Below are 21,084 nucleotides of genomic sequence, written 5' to 3' on the forward strand. Positions count from 1 at the left end.
TCTCTTGCGGGGGGCTCCAGATTAAACGGCTTGCTCGCCCGCAGCAGTTTTATTTGCGGTCAGGCCCCCGTCCTGGGGCCCGGCCGCGCAAGTCTGAGTCAGACAGGGGAGCCCCCGTCCCAGGGCTCACCCTCTCCAGGTTTCCCTCTGCTCTCCGAGCCCGGCGCCACGGAGTCCGAGTCTCCGAGGGCCAACAAGGGACGCCGGCCGCGTCGCTCCACCATCCGCCGGGGGCCCCAGGTCACAGTCCGCTCCAGGCACTTGAGCGCTGCGCACGGCACTCACTTCGGTGGCGACCCCGTCAGCGGGCGGGCCCCGGTCCCCGGGCTCGTCGAGACGCCGTCAGCCCAGCCGCCATCTTGGGAGACCTATCGATCCGGTCGCGACCAGCGCTCAAGGCTCGGGCTGTGCTGACACCGGTGCCGGAGGTCTCATCAATGTCTGGGAGCTAACGGGAACAACTAGGGCAGCGTAATGAATTTCCCTGGTGGCAGCTTCTTAGGGCGGATGACGGAGGGGTCCAGAGCACTCTGAGTGCGACCGCCATCTTGACGCCCGAAGCCACACCCCCCACCAATCAAACTTTATGAGCTTAATTCCTATGTTGGCTGTCTGCATTTTTTATTTTCTAGTCTTTTTAGTGGTAGAGTATCTACATATTTCGCAATACGTTGGACTACATTACATGAATTGCTTGGTGGCACGCTCTTTTCCACTGCCAAATAGTAGATTCAGGGCCTGATGTCCTAAAATTCCATTTGCAAAAAATAGGTGCAACTTGCTCACCAACTGTTTGCTAATTTAACAGACTTAATACACCCTGGAATTGGCTACAAACTCAGTGATGGTGGCCTGCAAAAGACAACAGACCACCATCCATGTGTCTGCATTCTCAGAAGGGACACTTTTTTTTTTTTTTTTTTTAAAGCAGCCTAAGTTCCTTATAGGATCCAGCACTGATTTGTAGAAAAAGGTTTTTCTTGTTGGAAAACTGCAGGAGCAGCAGCCAGCAGTCCCTGGGACGTCTGCCTACTTTTTCTGAGCATATGGACCTGATTCTCAATAGGGGTGTGGGGCGGGGCATGAATACCCTTTCCCCTTTCGAAATCAGCTACAAGCTCCTTTGAGGTGTCGATGACTGGTCAATGGTTTGCGAACTGAATTGTAGTTGCAAACCATTGAAACACAGGTTACCGAATCATAGTTTCAAAGACACAATACTTTGACACCCCTTCTAAATTGTAAGTCTTTATGGATCGCAACACTCATTTTATGAGTCATAAAATGTTTTCTGACTTATAAAATCAGTTATGTATATTTCAAATAGGAATTCCACTCTCATGAACTCAGTGATTTTGTGAATCACAGAGTTATTTTTTGTTGTACATTTATACCTGTTTCCTCTAGAAATTCGGTCGTATTTGTAAAGTACACAATTAAATAAATATGTTTATTCTCTTTCGCTCTGATGTTTTCATAAATTGTTCTCAATGTGCATTCTTTGAGCTTTTATGCTCCAGTGTGCGCTATCGAGCTCTTATGCTACGTACCTCCTCAATTGAGTCTCCTCCTTACCCGGCATCATCAGAACATTATGAAAGTGTCTTCTTCAGAATAGTATGTGTTATGTAAAGTTGGCCTGTTCCTCATTGCAGACACATTCTCTATTATACCACCCCAGAAATAGATTTACAAGGGAGGAAGCACACCTAGACCTGAAAGCCGTGACCTGACTTTTATTGTAGGTCACTCAGTTGAATCATCTGTCCTTTTTTGAATATTAAGTGCAGGGATGTGCAGATTGCTTTAAATATCCGAGTGTCTAAAAAAACATAAAGAAGTTAAGATGAAAAGAAAGAAAACAATATTGGACGAATAAAAAAAGAGATAGTAAAATTAGAAAAGATGTTGGAAAAAATACAAAAGATAAAAAAGGACAGGAAGGTGGAAAAAAGAACAGACTAAATAAAAGAAAGTGAGAACAGTAAAAATTAAGGTGTAGAAAAGAGAAAGTTAAAGCAAAACATGAAAATTTAAATAGGGAAAAAAGAAAGGATGAAAAAATGTTATGGATGGAAAGGAAATCAGAGGAAGATAAGGAATACAAGACCAAGAATGAAAGATGTAGAATATAGGAGGAAGACTTAACAGACATTTTAAATAGAAAGAGAAGAAAAAGTCAAATAAAGTAGCAAGTCAAAGAAAGTAACAAAAACAGTGTGAGAAAAAAGGGTGGAAACCTTAGAAAAAACAAAGAGAAAGAAAATCATCAGATGAAAATAACAAAACTGGAGACCGAAAGAACAGATTAATAAAGGAGAGGATGTAAAAGCGAACAATTGGCAGAAAAAAGAAAGAAACTGCAATCAAATTGGAAGGAAAGGACATAAATAAGAATAAAAAAGGTTAAAAAAATAAACAAGAAGAATGAAAATAAAAGAAGAAAATTATTGCAATATGATAGGAAACCAAACTAGACAAGGAGTTGTCAAGAGTGGATTGAAATAGGATTGGAATATTGGGGAGATGAAATGATGGAGAGAGAAGACAGATGAGAAGGAGACTGGTTAGAAGGAAAAAGGAGGAAATGGAGGGGAGAAAGGCTGAGATTGAAGTGTGATGAGAAACTCTCATTGATGGAGGATGAGGATTGGGCAGAAATAATATTTTGTCACTGGTAATAGAGAAATATGGAGCAACTGATATTCATGTGAGAAAAACGCTACAAAATTAAAGGTACGAAATAATGAAATTTAAAGCTTTAAAATAAGAAAAAGGTGAAGTAAAGAAGGAAACTGGGAGGCTTAAGTGACAGTGATATTTTAAGACATTGAGTTGGACATTGAGGGAATTATGAAGTCTGTGTATGGCATTCTCTGGGAAACCTAACTGACACAGTTGCCATGACATAAAGTGGGTACTCCATGACATACTGTGGGCCTACTAGCTGTTCAGGGATGTCTTGGCATTGAGAAGTCCTTCTTATTATATTGTGGGTATTCAGCTCTTTATGGTGCCTCTGTCATTGTGATGTCCTCCTTGGCATGTTTAGGGCTTTCTAGGCATTATGAAGCCTTGCCACAAGGCATGTTGCCATTAATATTCCCTGTACTATTGTGTCAAATCCAGACGTAAGTGTGAATACCATAGACATATCTGGGAACATTGCTTCCAATTAGATCCTGGGAAAAGGTGGAATTGCCTGTCATTTGGTGATTGCCACTAGACTATGATGGGCATTCTTGGCTGTGACTGTGAAACGGACGCTAGGGAGAGTCTGTCCTTGTAGGGGAGCAGTTCACGTGCTTGGAAACTATCAACCTGGCTTTAAGGCACCAGAACAATGAATTAATAAAAAACCCTGGTTTTGAAAGCCAAGTAATCATTTAAAAAAGAAACATTTATTGTATGTACCCTAAATAAGAAATTTGCAGGAAATGTGTGTTGCTTTCATGAAATGTGAAGGTGATGCTTTTGGGCCAACGTTGTTGCATTTCCACAACTTATTTAGAACTGATACTTAAGTGATTAATCACAATACATTGGGAACATGTATTACTGGTGCAGTTTCGTTAGGATATGACGTTCTTACTGCAGTGATTGTTATTTCAAGATCCACATGGGGGCACTACATCGTCTATGTTGAAAAATATTTTTATGAAATCATCACCAGTACAGTTGTGTGAACCAAAGCCGTCGGAATAAATGTATCCTTAAGGATATGTCTGCTGCCCAACCTGTTAAGTTTCTGTAGCCTGAGCAGTAGCTTTCTTTTCCGAGCCTTTGAGATCCATCTAATCTGGGGATAGAATTCTGCCTGTTGATAGAGTGCAGTAGTTATTTGTTCCATCCTGCCATCTGCAAATATATTCTCGTTCACTATATATGACTGCACATCTGCTTGGATGGGGCACTGTGGAAAACCGACGAAAGCTGGAGAAAGCATTGACACGAAATACTGTATTACTCTGTAAAAATGATAAAGGCACATGCCAAACTGAAGCCCTGCTGTAAAACCTTTTGCTTTTAATCTAAATCTTTTTGGAATTTGGGCTGATAAATTGACGTTTACCTTGTTTTCTTGGGAGGGAGCAGCCAAAGCGCTGGGGAAGATGAGGCTTGTCTGACAATATTTGTTCAGCCAAAGGCTTTTTAGCCAATTTATTTGAAGGTTATGCTGTAAAATGCACAATTATTTCTTATTTTCTATAAATTACGCTGGCAAGGGATGAGCTCAAGAGTCCCAAAACATCTGGGAAAGGCAAACTCACTCTGCAACCCTTGATGTTTTGAATTAGTTCCCCAAGGTGCTGGAAGAATCAGAGAGCTTCCTAGGAAGAGCCACACAAGCCTGTTTCACTTATTCACTCAGTGTCATTTCAGAAATGATTCAAGATTAGAGTGTTATACTGTTATAAATTAAGTGTATGTCTTCAGAATCCGTATAATGCTTCCATATGGACGGTCCAATGCTGTGTCACAGAGAAATGTTGAGGATACGTAGCAGACCTGTTCCTTTCATCTCGCCTGCTTGTTTTATCTGTTGCGGTAAGAAAGGCGCCATTTGCGCCTGGATGTTCGTTTTCCATGTTACAGCTTCAGTGCATCAAAAGATACCAGCAGCTCCAAAGACTTCACAAGGAGAACGTGGTTAGATCAATGTTGGATGCTGGGACAACTAAACACTGGTTATAAAGCCCCACGTATCCTATGATTCACAGCTGGGTTCCAGTAAAGTACCTTCTACTGGCAGTTTTACCATGTTTATTGTATTTGTAAACAGTAATTGCTCGTTGCCGTGAATAACGTAAATGAATGTCTTCTTATAATGCATTCCCTGCCCCTGGGTTATTAACAGTTCCAAACCCTCACTGCTTTCCAGACACTTGGAAACACAAGCCTACATCAGGTTGCAGACACTTCAACCAGCAGTGACCGTTACACCATTTTTCTGGGTTATGGATACTCTAACATTATTCCACCCAAAGCTGTGGAGGTCAATATCATTTTCTGTTTCTTAGGGTATATTTTTAACTGTGATTTTAATTTTTAGATTTGAAGTTACAGGATGTTGAGTGGTGGTGACGGTTTTCTTCCAGGAAACTGTGACTTCAAGTCCTAACTTAGATATAAGAATCACTGTGTGTGTTTGGACAAAAATTTTGACACCCTAGTCTCAGTTTCTCAATTGTACATTTAGGGATTATATAAATAATTACATTAATGCTCTGTGGGAGTGCCTGCTGCATTTCACCTCATTCGCTTTGCGATTTTAAAAAGGAACCAGCCATTAAAATGAGTATTTGTGAACCAAAGCTTGTGATGTCTAAATAATAATCTGGTTGCAAATATAGACAATGAGGCTAGATCCACTTGTCACTCTCACAAAAAATCTAATTGTGATGTATTTGATAAGATCTGATTTCAGCACTAGTTCACAGAATATATGATGAATCAAAATGAATCAGATATCCAGAGTCCCCACAGTGTGAATGTCTTTAATAGTCCTAACTGCAAACTGCCTACATATTTTAGCATTAAACATTGTGACTTGTGGATTAGATTTCCTTACATCTTTTTTTAATTTGAGAACCCAATAAACTGTATTGGGGGAATCTGTATTGATTCCCTACAACTCTTACTGCGCTTCTGAACCTAGATCTAACTATTTCTCACTCTGTACATGTCTGTTACTAGCTTTTTTAATTACTAATGGGGTGGAGATATCCACCGGAAATTAGCTATTTGTTTTACTTAACGTGGCTTAATAAAAGTCTCACTCATGTTTGTATCTTAATTATAGTTATGTTCCCAAGCCGAGATGTACCAAACTAAATGATAAAATATGCCAGACCTTCACAAATGGTTTAGTAAACCCATTTTCAGTGTTGACTCGGACATCAGTCGTTTATGTCAATGTAATGGCAAAAAAGGAATTTCAAAATCTGTCAACAAGCAAAATTCCACTGAAGGTAAACGTAATCTGCATTCCGATATTGATATCCAGAACAGGAAATGGGTTAGCCCTGTCAGAGACCTGCAATAGAACATGGGGGGAAACTGGTGAAAATTAATTTGACTATACTTAAGTAAAACATTACAGCACCTGGCTATTTACTATATGGCACTTATTCCTCTGCAAGACGGTCTGTTTCCTTTTTCCTCTTAAATGCGGGCGTCGGCCACTGGCCGACGCCCACACACCCTCCCTGGTGCGGGTCACGACCAGTGGCCGACACCAGGAAGGGCATTAATAAATCCTCGGGTGCGTCGCACCCGAGGATTTTTTTTTAATTTTTTTTCCCCCCCCGGGAGACACGGAAGCTACCGTGTCTCCCCCCGCCCCCCACCCGCCCCTTTGTGACGTCAGCGCGCCGCGAGGCGCGCTGACGTTGCAAAGGTGTTTTCCCCATGAAAGCAGGAAGCAGCCTTGCGGCCGCTTCCTGCTTTCATGGGGAAAACGGCCTTTTTCACGTTCGGGAAGGCCTCGTAAGAAAGGGGAGAGTCTCCCCTTTCTTACGAGGCCTTCCTGAAAGTGTTTCCTGGCCCCCGATCGCAGCACAGCTGCGATCGGGGGCCAGGAAACACTTTCAGGAAGGCCTCGTAAGAAAGGGGAGACACTCCCCTTTCTTACGAGGCCTTCCTGAAAGTGTTTCCTGGCCCCCGATCGCAGCTGTGCTGCGATCGGGGGCCAGGAAACACTTTCAGGTTTCCTGGCTCCCCCGATCGCAGCACAGCTGCGATCGGGGGGGTCAGGAAACATTTTGAAAAGGCCTCGTAAGAAAGGGGAGACTCTCCCCTTTCTTACGAGGCCTTCTGAAACGGTTTCCTGGCCCCCGATCGCAGCACAGCTGCGATCGGTGGCCAGGAAACCCCACTAGACACCAGGGATTTCACTTTTGGGGGGCAGCCCCCCCCCGGAAAACGGGCCGCCCCCCCCCCCTGATAATTTTCCTAAAAAAAAAAAAAGGTAGGTGCCCCCTGGGGAGGGGGGGGGGGCGCGATCGCGCCCCCCCCCCCCCCCCCCCCCCCAGGGGATTTTTTTTTTTTTTTCAAAAAAAAAAAATGAAATGACAGGGGGTCGCCCGTGGGCAGGGTGACCCCCTGTGGGGGCAATTTTTTTTTTAGATGTTGTAGGGTTTCCCTGGGGGCCATTTTGGCCCCCAAGGAAACCATACAACAACTAAAAAAAAATATATGTATATATCTATATATATATATCTATGTAGATAGATATATCTAGGTACATGGATATATCTATAGATATATCTATGTAGATATATATTTATATATATATATATAGGTAGATCTGTATCAAAGAGATTTATAAAGCGCGCTACTCACCTGTGAGGGTCTCAAGGCGCTGGGGGGGGGGGACGGGGGGGAGGGAAAGGGGCTAGGAGGTTCACTGTTCAAAAAGCCAGGTTTTGAGGCCCTTCCTGAAAAGAAGTAGGTTTTGGGTCTTGCGAATGTGGGTTGTGAGTGCGTTCCATGTTTTGGGTGCAATGGAGGAGAAGGATCTGCCCCGGTGGTGGTGTGTTTGATGCGGGGGTCAGAGGCGAGAGAGAGGTCAGCTGAACGGACGTTTCGTGTGGGGGTGTGGAAGGTGACTCTCGTTGAGGTAGGCAGGGCCTGTGTTGTGGAGTGATTTGTGTGTGAGGATGAGGATCTTGAAGGTGATCCTTTTGTCAATGGGGAGCCAGTGGAGGGATTTGAGGTGTGGAGAGATGTGTTCGTGTCGGTGGAGGTCGAGGATGAGTCGTGCTGCTGAGTTCTGGATGCGTGTAGTTTGCACTTGAGTTTTAGAGTGGTGCCGGCGTAGAGGGCGTTTCTGTAATCAAGCCTGCTGCTGATGAGTGCGTGAGTGACAGTTTTTCTGGTCTCTGTGGGGATCCATTTTAATGTTTTTCAGTATACGGAGTTTGTTGAAGCATGAGGAGGTAAGAGCGTTGATTTGTTGGGTCATAGAGAGGGAGGAGTCTAGGATGATGCTGAGGTTGCGTGCGTAGTTGGCGGGGGTGGGTGCAGGGCCTAGCGTGGTGGGCCACCATGGGGGGTCCCAGGTTTTTTTGGTGAGGGCCAAAGAGGATTATTTCGGTTTTGCTTGAGTTGAGTTTCAGGTGGTTGGCTGTCATATATACATCACTTTTGTCAATATGTGTGTGGTTTCCCTGGGGGGAAAAGGGTCCGACTTGTCTAGTGGCAGTTTTAGTGCCATAAAGAAGCGCAGAAGGTTTATATGCCTACTGCAAAGAGCACATCTGTATTTTATGTAAATAGCTGAGTACATTAGTAAAGTCTATGGAGAGATGAAGGGCACTTTTGCTGGGTGGTAATGAGGGAATCCGAGGAGGAGGGAGTGGGAGCACCAATAATGATTGTTGGACTGGGCGCAGGAGGTGCTAAAGACTGTGACGAATGGTATGTGACAAGGTGTTTTTTGAGTGTCTTGAAAGTACGTGCTGATTGAGGGAAGAAGCGCAGGTAAGGTGGCCTCTACTGTTGCACGTATCTCACACACACCATCGATTTTGTGACTGTCTACGTAGGCTAGTGTTTTAGAGCAACAGTTTAGCCAATAGCAGAGATGGCATCTTGATGGATGACTGCTGCCTGCACTCGGGTTATAGAGGACCGCTCTGACATAGGATCAGAGACTGAGACATCAGATACTGAGGCAGCATCTGAGGGATAGGACAATGGCGCAGACTCTGGGAGTGATTTTTCAGTCAGAGGAGTCCCATTCGAAAACTCCTCTTCCAGTACATTATGAGGGAGGTGATGAGGACAGTCCTGCTGTCCCTTCGCAAGCTGTTCGTGCAACTGGGTAATAGTGGGTTAGGCCAACCCAGAGAGCAGGTGAATGCGGCGGCAAGCAGAGAGAGAGTGCTCTCTTGGGAGCTCACCAATTTAGTTCAGCCCCAAATTCCACCACCCAAATCATATTGTGGAGACATCAAAATTGTCTATGGCAAAACAAACTGGTTTTGTAAGGCAGGCACCTGTGTTTTTGGTCCTGGATTCGGCGGCCATATAGAGAAACACACTAAACCCAAACATTTCTGGAAACTAGACATTCGGGGGAGTCCACAGAGGTGTGACTTGTGTGGATTCCCCAAAGTTTTCTTACCCAGAATACCCTGCAAAGCTGAAATGTTGAGAAAAAACTCTATTTTTCTCGCATTTCTGTCACACAAACTACAGGAATATGCTGGGATCCACAACATTCCTACCACCCAGTGACTCCTCACCTGTCCTGATAAAAACACTACCCCACTTGAGTGCCTACACCTAGTGCCTGTGTCAGGAATGGATCACCCCAGGGTCAACAGCTGCCTCACGTAAGGACCAACATTGACCGTTGTGTGATCTATTCCTGTCGCAGGCACCAGGCCTAACCACACAAGTGAGGTATCATATTTATCGGGAGACTTGGGGGAACGCTGGGTGGAAGGAAATTTGTGGCTCCCCTCAGATTCCAGAACTTTCTGTCACCGAAATGTGTGGAAAACGTGGTATTTTAGCCACATTTTGAGGTTTGCAAAGGATTCTGGGTAACAGAACCTGGTCCGAGCCCCACAAGTCACCTCATCTTGGATTCCCCTGGGTTTCTAGTTTACAAAAATGTGCTGGTTTGCTAGGTTTCCCCAGGTGCCGGCTGAGCTAGAGGCCAAAATCCACAGGTAGGCACTGTTTTCTATGAAAAAATGTGATGTGTCCACGTTCTGTTTTGGGGCATTTCCTGTCGCGGGCGCTAGGCCTACCCACACAAGTGAGGTATCATTTTTATCGGGAGACTTAGGGGAACGCCGGGTGGAAGGAAATTTGTGGCTCCTCTCAGATTCCAGAACTTTCTGTCACCGAAATGTGAGGAAAACTTGTTTTTTTAGCCACTTTTTGAGGTTTGCAAAGGATTGTGGGTAACAGAACCTGGTCCGAGCCCCGCGAGTCACCCCTCCTTGTATTGCCCTAGGTCTCTAGTTTTCAGAAATGCACAGGTTTGGTAGGTTTCCCTAGGTGCCGGCTGAGCTAGAGGCCAAAATCTACAGGTAGGCACTTCTCAAAAAACACCTCTGTTTTCTTCCAAAAATTTTGATGTGTCCACGTTGTGCTTTGGGGCGTTTCCTGTCGCGGGCGCTAGGCCTACCCACACAAGTGAGGTATCATTTTTATCGGGAGACTTGGGGGAACGCCGGGTGGAAGGAAATTTGTGGCTCCTCTCAGATTCCAGAACTTTCTGTCACCGAAATCTGAGGAAAACTTGTTTTTTTAGCCACTTTTTGAGGTTTGCAAAGGATTCTGGGTAACAGAACCTGGTCCGAGCCCCGCGAGTCACCCCTCCTTGTATTGCCCTAGGTCTCTAGTTTTCAGAAATGCACAGGTTTGGTAGGTTTCCCTAGGTGCCGGCTGAGCTAGAGGCCAAAATCTACAGGTAGGCACTTCTCAAAAAACACCTCTGTTTTCTTCCAAAAATTTTGATGTGTCCACGTTGCGCTTTGGGGCGTTTCCTGTCGCGGGCGCTAGGCCTACCCACACAAGTGAGGTATCATTTTTATCGGGAGACTTGGGGGAACGCCGGGTGGAAGGAAATTTGTGGCTCCTCTCAGATTCCAGAACTTTCTGTCACCGAAATCTGAGGAAAACTTGTTTTTTTAGCCACTTTTTGAGGTTTGCAAAGGATTCTGGGTAACAGAACCTGGTCCGAGCCCCGCGAGTCACCCCTCCTTGTATTGCCCTAGGTCTCTAGTTTTCAGAAATGCACAGGTTTGGTAGGTTTCCCTAGGTGCCGGCTGAGCTAGAGGCCAAAATCTACAGGTAGGCACTTCTCAAAAAACACCTCTGTTTTCTTCCAAAAATTTGGATGTGTCCACGTTGCGCTTTGGGGCGTTTCCTGTCGCGGGCGCTAGGCCTACCCACACAAGTGAGGTATCATTTTTATCGGGAGACTTGGGGGAACGCCGGGTGGAAGGAAATTTGTGGCTCCTCTCAGATTCCAGAACTTTCTGTCACCGAAATCTGAAGAAAACTTGTTTTTTTAGCCACTTTTTGAGGTTTGCAAAGGATTCTGGGTAACAGAACCTGGTCCGAGCCCCGCGAGTCACCCCTCCTTGGATTGCCCTAGGTCTCTAGTTTTCAGAAATGCACAGGTTTGGTAGGTTTCCCTAGGTGCCGGCTGAGCTAGAGGCCAAAATCTACAGGTAGGCACTTCTCAAAAAACACCTCTGTTTTCTTCCAAAAATTTTGATGTGTCCACATTGCGCTTTGGGGCGTTTCCTGTCGCGGGCGCTAGGCCTACCCACACAAGTGAGGTATCATTTTTATCGGGAGACTTGGGGGAACGCCGGGTGGAAGGAAATTTGTGGCTCCTCTCAGATTCCAGAACTTTCTGTCACCGAAATCTGAGGAAAACTTGTTTTTTTAGCCACTTTTTGAGGTTTGCAAAGGATTCTGGGTAACAGAACCTGGTCCGAGCCCCGCGAGTCACCCCTCCTTGGATTGCCCTAGGTCTCTAGTTTTCAGAAATGCACAGGTTTGGTAGGTTTCCCTAGGTGCCGGCTGAGCTAGAGGCCAAAATCTACAGGTAGGCACTTCTCCAAAAACACCTCTGTTTTCTTCCAAAAATTTTGATGTGTCCACGTTGCGCTTTGGGGCGTTTCCTGTCGCGGGCGCTAGGCCTACCCACACAAGTGAGGTATCATTTTTATCGGGAGACTTGGGGGAACGCCGGGTGGAAGGAAATTTGTGGCTCCTCTCAGATTCCAGAACTTTCTGTCACCGAAATGTGAGGAAAACTTGTTTTTTTAGCCACTTTTTGAGGTTTGCAAAGGATTCTGGGTAACAGAACCTGGTCCGAGCCCCGCAAGTCACCCCTCCTTGGATTCCCCTAGGTCTCTAGTTTTCAGAAATGCACAGGTTTGGTAGGTTTCCCTATGTGCCGGCTGAGCTAGAGGCCAAAATCTACAGGTAGGCACTTTGGAAAAAACAGCTGTGTTTTCTATAAAAAAAATAGGATGTGTCCATGTTGTGTTTTGGGGCATTTCCTGTCGCGGGCACTAGGCCTACCCACACAAGTGAGGTATCATTTTTATCGGGAGACTTGGGGGAACACAGAATAGGAAAACAAGTGTTATTGCCCCTTATCTTTCTCTACATTTTTTCCTTCCAAATATAAGAGAGTGTGTAAAAAAGACGTCTATTTGAGAAATGCCCTGCAATTCACATGCTAGTATGGGCACCTCGGAATTCAGCGATGTGCAAATAACCACTGCTCCTCAAAACCTTATCTTGATCCCATTTTGGAAATGCAAAGGTTTTCTTGATACCTCTTTTTCACTCTTCATATTTCAGCAAATGAATTGCTGTATACCCAGTATAGAATGAAAACCAACTGCAGGGTGCAGCTTATTTATTGGCTCTGGGTACCTAGGGTTCTTGATGAACCTACAAGCCCTTTATATCCCCGCAACCAGAAGAGTCCAGCAGACAAAACGGTATATTGCTTTCAGAAATCTGACATCGCAGGAAAAAGTTACAGAGTAAAACATAAAGAAAAATGGCTGTTGTTTTCAGCTCAATTTCAATATTTTTTTATTTCAGCTGTTATTTTCTGTAGGAAAACCTTGTAGGATCTACACAAATGACCCCTTGCTGAATTCAGAATTTTGTCTAGTTTTCAGAAATGTTTAGCATTCCGGGATCCAGCATTGGTTTCACACCCATTCCTGTCACTAACTGGAAGGAGGCTGAAAGCACCAAATATAGTAGAAATGGGGTATGTCCCAGTAAAATGCCAAATTTGTGTTGAAAAATTCGGTTTTCTGATTCAAGTCTGCCCGTTCCTGAAAGGTGGGAAGATAGTGATTTCAGCACCAGAAACCCTTGGTTGATGGCATTTTCAGGGAAAAAACCACAAGCCTTCTTCGGCAGCCCTTTTTTCCCATTTTTTGGGAAAAAACAACATTTTCACTGTATTTTGGCTATTTTCTTGGTCTCCTCCAGGGGAAACCACCAACTCTGGGTACCATTAGAATCCCTAGGATGTTGGAAAAAAAGGACGCAAATTTGGCGTGGTTAGCTTATGTGGACAAAAAGTTATGAAGCCCTAAGCGCGAACTACCCCAAATAGCCAAAAAAGGGCTCAGCACTGGGGGGGGAAAGGCCCAGCAGCTAAGGGGTTAATGGTCTATAAAAATTTAGTTATTATGCACTTACACTACAACTGAATGAAGAGCTCCTCAACCAGAAAAAAAGTCATGAAAACAGAAAAGTAAACACGTGCTAAAGCAGGTCAGAGTTTATGTCCACGCTGTACTTAAATTTTGTCAGTGCTGTGAATTTTCCATTACATCCCTCAGAGTAAGATTGTAGAACGAAATTACAATCAGTTGTTAAGTGATAACTGCTAGAAGGATTTTGTTTCGTTTCCTGCGCATTTATGCTAATATTGAGGTTATTATTGTTGCAGGATGGATGGTCACAGTATCAATTTGTAGCTTCATCTTCAACAATAGAGAGGGATCGGCAAAGACCGTACTCTTCATCACGGACGCCCTCCATCTCTCCAGTGCGAATGTCACCGAATAATCGATCAGGTAATATACCAGTCATGGTGCTAAAAAAATGGAAAAGTGACACTGTTAATGTTCTATGCTTGCTTCTGACGTAGTTATATACACTTACTGCTGATAGGGGATTTAGACGGCCTTGCTACATACTTGACACAGCCATAAGGTATAGATTCATATGTCTGCGCCAAGATTTGTCTCTGGTCTTTCCATGTTCTTGCTTTCTAACTAAGAAGCACACGTTCTTATTACTTCTCAGTAATGTTTGTTACACCTTGTCACAGTGAGTGCCATGTGCATCAGGTTGGTCATGTCTGGCAAACAGCCACCCATGCGAGCCTTAAACATTTAACAAACATATGTAATGCCTTCCTCTTCCCTGAGGATGCAAATACCTAACTGTTCACCAACAAGTCTTGTTAGTCCTACAAAAACAGTGCATATTTATTTATTCAGCATTACTATTAACCCACCAGTAGGAAAACCTGTTCGGATACCTTGTAGGATGTTATGTTATGGTACTGAATGATAGCACAGCAGCAAAGAATTTCTGTAAGACTTGCATAGAAATTGTAAACATCAATGAGGTCAGTTTGTCACATAGTTTAGTTTAGTCATATTAGTTCAGGAAAAGACACATTAGATAGATTTTTTTTTTGCTTTCTGAGGGTGATGAGTCCATTGGTGTTTGTACAAAATATCAGAAAAAATATTGTGTGACAAAATATCGTGTCAAGAAAATAGAGGACACAAATATCATGAAGGTAAGTTTCTATAGGTAAGCAAAGTTTCACTATATCTAACTCCAGATATATGTACCTTAACAAAGTATGTATTATCAAGTTACGTAGATGTGGAGTTAAGAATAGTAAATCTATACTTACCTATTTGCACATACATTCTCTTTTCTTAAGATGTTTTATATTAGATGCTTGATGAGCAATACAATACATATATCACAAAGAGAAAAAAAGAACCCCAATCGCTTAATAAAGTGTCTTCGTGCAACAGCAGCCCAACCAACTAGAATCTATCAAATAAAATTACCATTAAATTAATACATACGTATGATGTTGGTTGCCCTAAATGGAGCATAAAATATTGATACCTTCTTACCTTACCTTCTCAGTATTTCGGTCCTTGATATTTTTTACACGATATTCGGTCCACACACCAATTTTGTTTCTGATATTCTGTCAGTGATCCCTTATCCCTCAGGTCCTTGAGCAGCAGCATTGGGATAAAACAAACGATAGACACACAGCACAACTAGAGGAGTTCTAATTATCACGTGTCCCGGCCTGACTCTACAAGAGTGTCAAGCTTTCAAACGTCACTGTTCTGTGTAGAAATGTCTTTTGTGACGAATATACAAAAAGAAACCAAATAGACATCTGGATGTGCGCACCCAAAACCATCAGAAGCGAAACCTCCTCAAAGCACATTCTAAGTAGAGCCCTAAAGGCAAATGCATTAAAGCATTAGTCCAGAAAGAATGGGGACATAGCAAGATAGAATCATACAGCCGCGTGCGTTAATTAAAGGAAACAGACAAACAAGATTTCCATGGGAAAGGACGAATATCTGTCTTCAGCACTAGAGGAGTTACTAAAATGCTTTGTTAAATTTAAAGGACTGACACAGTTGCCTATATCCTAGTCAGTATGATATTAGAACTGATGTAAAAGAGGTCTGAGACAGATTACTAAAGTAAGACATATTGGTGTGCTTTCAGCCTTCACAGCTTTAATGATAGGAGCTGTGTTGAAATATTGCTGATGTGCAATTCCTTCAGCTAGACATGCACTTTTGAAGCCTTTGAAGATTGTTAAACCTTTGGATATTCCAGGCGTCTTGGGTATTGGTTGTCGGGTGTGTTACACATCAGCTTGCTCAATCGTCTTTAACGGAACACTTTGTCTGTTGTGAGAACTAATGTGTGTTTGCCATGGCGGCTTTTCTGAAGGCAGAACAAGATTGCTCATCAGCCACAGCAAACTTTTTTACTTTACAAAAACAAGTTCACAAAGCATTACAACAAAATACTAATAATCCTGATACCGTAAGAGTACTTACAGGGTGAGGGGGGGTCATTGTTTTCTTTTCATTTTCTTTTCTCTGTTTTGGCATTCCCTTGTGGCCCATAAAAGAACAAAAGTGCATAGGACTGTCTGCATGATGGTCTGATGTGCTCATACCAACATCCCTGAGTCTGTTGTGCTATCAGTGTAACATTTTTGTTAGGGAAACGAGCATGCACCACCAGCAGAAACTTGAGGGCTCTTCGACTCTAAACAGAGTGAGCAGGCCATCAGCCTATCAGGGAGAATACTTTGCCATGTTTGTGACAGGGTACTCTGTCAGAAAAACTATAAATGAGGCCCTTAGACGTTTCCAGGTTGATGCAGGGATGCCTAGAAAACAGTTGAAGTGTGCAGATCAACTGGATTATTTTGGGGGATACATTATGAGGAGGGATGAGTGTGCTTTCCATTCCATTCTATTTTAATAGGATCGCGCTTTCAAGAACTTCCAAACTCCTTGCGAGGCCGGGGCAGGAGCCAAGCCCCCTCGCTTATTGGTTTCTGGTGATTTGGGGCAGGGACAGCCCCTTCAAAACTCTTTGCGCGCCCGCTGCCGCGGGTCTCGCTTTCAAGAACTTCCAAACTCCTTGCGAGGCTGGGGCAGGAGCCAAGCCCCCTCGCTTATTGGTTTCTGGTGATTTGGGGCGGGGACAGCCCCTTCAAAACTCTGCGCGCTTTCAAGAACTTCCAAACTCCTTGCGAGGCCGGGGCAGGAGCCAAGCCCCTTCTCTTATTGGTTTCTGGTGATTTGGGGCGGGGACAGCCCCTTCAAAACTCTTTGCGCGCCCGCTGCCGCAGGACGCGCCCGGGCAAAGCCCGGGCCAAGGGCAGGCCCGTCCTGCGCCCGTCAGCGACCGTTAGAGGCCGGGCTGGGCCATCCCCCCTTTTTTTTGTGCTTTTGGGGGTACCTCTGTTTCCTTGCTGTTCGCAGCAGGGGCTGTGTAGTTTTACAAGCTATTTCACGGTGCGGGATCCCGAATAGCAGTAAGAGGGGCCTGTCTACATTCCAAAAGTCAAGGCACCTAGTTTCCAGCAAGAAAGATGGGTAGACGACGTGGGGGGGGCTGGGGAGAAGCCTGGTCTTAATAAAACCCTAGACGTTTATTAACAAAGGGCTGTCAGGGCTTTAGAGAAAGAAATAGATCTGGTGCAGCGCTCTCTAGCTGTTCCATCTTCTCCAGCCATTACTTTAGTTAATAATGACCCTGCTTCACAGCCCCCCCTGCATATAGGACCCCAGCCTAGACCGATCACCTTCCCTTTTTCCCCTGCCGGTAACCTCCAGGAGTTTCAGGGTGAAATGCCAAATGATGCCATAACTCCTGTATTGCAAATTTCGCTAACCAGAAGCCCTTCCAAGAGAGAGCCTCCAACCTTCATCATTCCCAATCCCAAGGGTAAAAGGAAACGTAGGGAACCTGCCATTATAAATAACGTACTAGGACTCTGAGCCCCCCCAACTCGACCCAGCCCCCTATCAAGGATATGGATCCATCTCCCTCGCTCTCTATTGATAACCAACGGTCAATCAAGCCTATTAGGGTTCTCTTAAGTGAAGAGATCTCTAAGTTGCTTCTCCCAATTGTAACCCGCCTTCAAACAATAGAGGAGAAATTAGAAGCTTTTATTAAGACTCAGAAGCCAGCACTCCCCTCAACTATAGATATCCAACCCCATTTGTCCTATTCTCATTCTACTCATGAGCAGGTTAGTGTCAATAGACGACCTGCCCAAACGAGCAAGAGTTATTGTCCTTCCACAAATCAAGACATAACTAATTCCCCCAGAGCACTAAATACTCTAACTATTCCCCCATTGTTGGCCCCCGTCCCTCTTACAGAAAGGATATCCTCCCCGTTAAACTCAGTGCCTATTACTGGCACCTCCAACTCTTTTTGTGATCATGTTCCCTCTGGCTCCTTGATGAGGACCCAGAATATAGGTCCAACTGGAACAAGAGTACTGCAACTCCCCCCGGATTCAGGCCCATACGTTTTGGTAATCTCTAATGTGCCTGTACTCAAAACTAAATCCTTGGAATCCTTCACTGAGCTTAAAAACAAGGTCATCCACTGGCTACACGCAAATGCGGGGTTTGCATTTCTATGACATCCTCGATACTGATTGTAAGAAGGGTTGGGTGGGTGGGTTCTCTAGGAAAGATCGGTACAGGGGATTGCATTGTCATCAATTTCAATGCCCCTCTTCTTGTACGGCAGCTTGTGCTAAATGCAGATAGACCATATCCCTTAGTGGGTAGGGTCTCCCTGTGTAGATTACAAGCATTCTATCCGCCCGCACGGCCATCCATGAATAGGCAACCATCACTGTTTTGCAAAGCCCCCTATGACACTCAGACACGGTCTAGCCCTGACCTTGGTTCTAGACACCCTTCAGTGTCGCTTTCGGAGATAGATTGACTATGTGACGGATCATGGGAGAGGTTCCCAACACTTACGTCCCTGAGCACATTAACCACTCTGCTCTTATTGTTTCAACTTTAGCAATCCCATTGTCCCAAATGGACTCTGATATTCGGGGAACTTCTGAAAACATTTTCCATTTAGCCAACAAGGAGGGGGCCCCACTTCCTACAGCCACCCCCAGTGAATTTGGGCTCCGTAGTTTAGATACCTTACCAGATATGAATCCGCTGGGTCCAGCACTCTGCGAAGTGCACATTACACAGGTCAACACTGATGCAGGCAACTATATGTCAGCGGGGAATAGTATGGCTCCCCGCTGTACTGTTCCTAGTATGAAACATCCCTCAAAGGAAGCTAGACACATCAAGCCAAATGATCTTGTCAAGGTCCTCAGTTGGAATATAGCAGGGCTGGAAAGTAAATTGCAAAACCCGGAATGGGGTCAGTTCATTGATGAACACCTATTATGTCTATTTCAGGAAACCTGGGCGATGGGTCCCAAACATAGATCAGGTTTCAGAAGCTACTGGGTTCCAGCACGAAAGTCGCCCTCTGGGAGACCCTCTGGAGGGCTACTTATATGGTTAAGTAGTTCTCTTAGATGTAAAGTTGTAGCAATAGACACAGGCTGCCCTGATTTACAGGCCTTACTGTTAACGATCTCCGAGGAGAGATCTTTACTAATAATCAATGTTTACATCAGGAGTGAGGGCAGTCCCGTAGACTATGATGGCCTATCCTCAATGGACAGCCTCCTTAAAAACAATTTATCTCACTTTATTCTGATTGGAGGGGACTTTAATGTTACTTTTGAGCCCAACTCCCTGGTCCAAGAGATATATCAAGAAGAGGATGCCTATTGGGGGATTCCACAGTTAGTCTCTAACAAAAGCAGAGATTGAATAAAACAGCACGTTTAGTGGCAGATATTACAATAGCATACGGCCTTCGAGCCTGCAATGGTCGCTCCTGCTCTGACATAAACCTGCATCCCACTTTCAAACGAGGAGGGTCCAGAAGCCAGATTGATTATATACTTCTTGACATCCGACTGTGGGGCCACATGTCTGATGTGAGAATACAAGAGCATGAAGAGAGTGACCATGACCCACTGATTTTATCGACCAGAGGTTTATTCCCTTTACTTGAGACACCCCACTCTAAGGCTTACACCCAACAGCTAGTGTTATCAAATAATAGATGTAATTTAAAATGGGAATCTGTCATCACATCCCCCGATCATCTCTCATCAATATATAATCTGTTAGTCGATCAAATGGAGTGCATGCTTCAATACAAAGAAGACGGCGATGGTAATAGGCTTTTAAAAGCCCATAGTAAACTGTTTGATTCTTTAAAATACCTTTTTACAAAAGAGATTACTAGTAATGGTGGTTCAATAATCTATGCAGGGAAGCACAGCTCACACTACTGAAAGCTTTAAAAACAGGCCAGGTTGAATCTATAAGAACGGCTAGAAAAGATTACAAGAACGAATGTGCCAAGGCACGTAGAAACTGGGAAGAGGATAGATGGGTTGCCATTCTGGAGATCGCCAAATCAAATGACACCTCCAGATTTTGGAAATTAATAGCTGAAAAATTTGGAGACTCCGCCTCTGTACCTGGCACATCAATTCTTCCTGCAGCTTGGGTTGAGCATTTTAGTCAATTGTACGCAGGACCACTCGAGGAACCTCCTAGGACCTCTGAAGTTCCAATAACTCAAGATGCTACCCCGATTACATTTACTTTAGCTAAAACAAGTGCCTCAATAGATTCATTAAATTGGGGAAAGGCTCCAGGTCCTGACAAGATTCCGGACGACTTATATAAGACAAGACCTGATGTATGGGCTCCCTATTTTAATCGAATCTGCAATGCAATTGCAGGAGGAGCCCCATCCCTCCTTCATGGAAAGGGGCTGAGATAGTCCCCATCTTTAAAAAAGGCAGCCCCAATAATCCAGCTAATTATCGACCAATCAGTCTCCTGGATAATTTTCAAAAGATTTATGCTAAACATCTCTTGTGCCACCTCGATGAATGGATCTCGTATTCTAATGCCTTATCTAATTTACAAGCAGGGTTTAGACCCGCCGTGAGCACTATTGACCAACTTTTGAGATTCCTGGCAATTAAATGGAAGAATGTGGACCTGGGGGTGGGAATCTGTATGTGGTTTTCATAGACCTGAGAGCTGCATTTGATCTGATCCCCAGGAACAAGTTATGGTTAACACTCTCTAATATGGGGGTTCCCTCAGGTCTCTTGAACCTCATCACCCGACTCCATGACAATACTTATGCACAAATTAGATGTGGCAAGGAGGGCGAGCTGACAGATCCCGTACCCATTAATAGAGGAGTCCGGCAGGGGTGTGTTTTGGCTCCTACTCTTTTTTTGCTCTACATCAATAACTGTATCCGCTACTTGGAGAATTGCATAAACGACTCGCCAAAATTGGCTCGGGATAAAATCCCCTGTTTATTGTATGCGGATGATAAAATTCTGTTAGCTAAATCACCCATGGGAATTCAAAATTTGGTTAACCAATTTTGCACTTTTTGCAGGGATTTTGGGCTTGATGTTAATGCCCAAAAAAATGAAACTTATGATATATAGCACGCTAAGAAAATGCCCACGTGTCAGAATTGAAATGAACTCAGTCCCGCTGGAGAAAGTGGACGAGTTTGACTACCTGGGAATCAGATTATTGACCACAGGAAAGTGGGAGGCTGCTATTGATAAAGGGGCACTTGTCCTAAGTCAAAGAGGTGGGGCCCTAGTGCGCAGGTCAAGAAAGGCTTCCAGTTCCCCTTTGACCATAATTGCTGAGATCTACAATGCCCAAATCCGTGCAGCAGCTCTGTATGGAGCAGAACTTTGGGGATTGCATAGAAGATTGGATATCTTACAAATAAAAGAAAACAACTTCCTTAGACAGGTCTCCCGGTTACGGGTGGGCACTCCAATGACTCCTCTCAGGCTCGATTTAGGACTAAACAGCA

At 44.3% G+C, this 21,084-nt stretch overlaps 1 protein-coding gene across 29 annotated transcripts in view; it reads left to right on the top strand.

The window, feature by feature from the left end:
* The window catches only part of CTNND2 (catenin delta 2), a 3,139,673-nt gene that overhangs the window by 2,918,232 nt on the left and 200,357 nt on the right, over positions 1-21,084 (top strand). For all 29 annotated transcript variants that reach the window (XM_069219651.1, XM_069219660.1, XM_069219653.1 and 26 more), the window contains one exon: positions 13,466-13,592. In XM_069219651.1, coding sequence (XP_069075752.1) covers positions 13,466-13,592 — 127 coding nt within the window. The remainder of the gene's footprint in view (positions 1-13,465; positions 13,593-21,084) is intronic.

This window comes from Pleurodeles waltl, chromosome 2_2 (assembly GCF_031143425.1).
Source record: "Pleurodeles waltl isolate 20211129_DDA chromosome 2_2, aPleWal1.hap1.20221129, whole genome shotgun sequence".
Taxonomy (NCBI): domain Eukaryota; kingdom Metazoa; phylum Chordata; class Amphibia; order Caudata; family Salamandridae; genus Pleurodeles; species Pleurodeles waltl.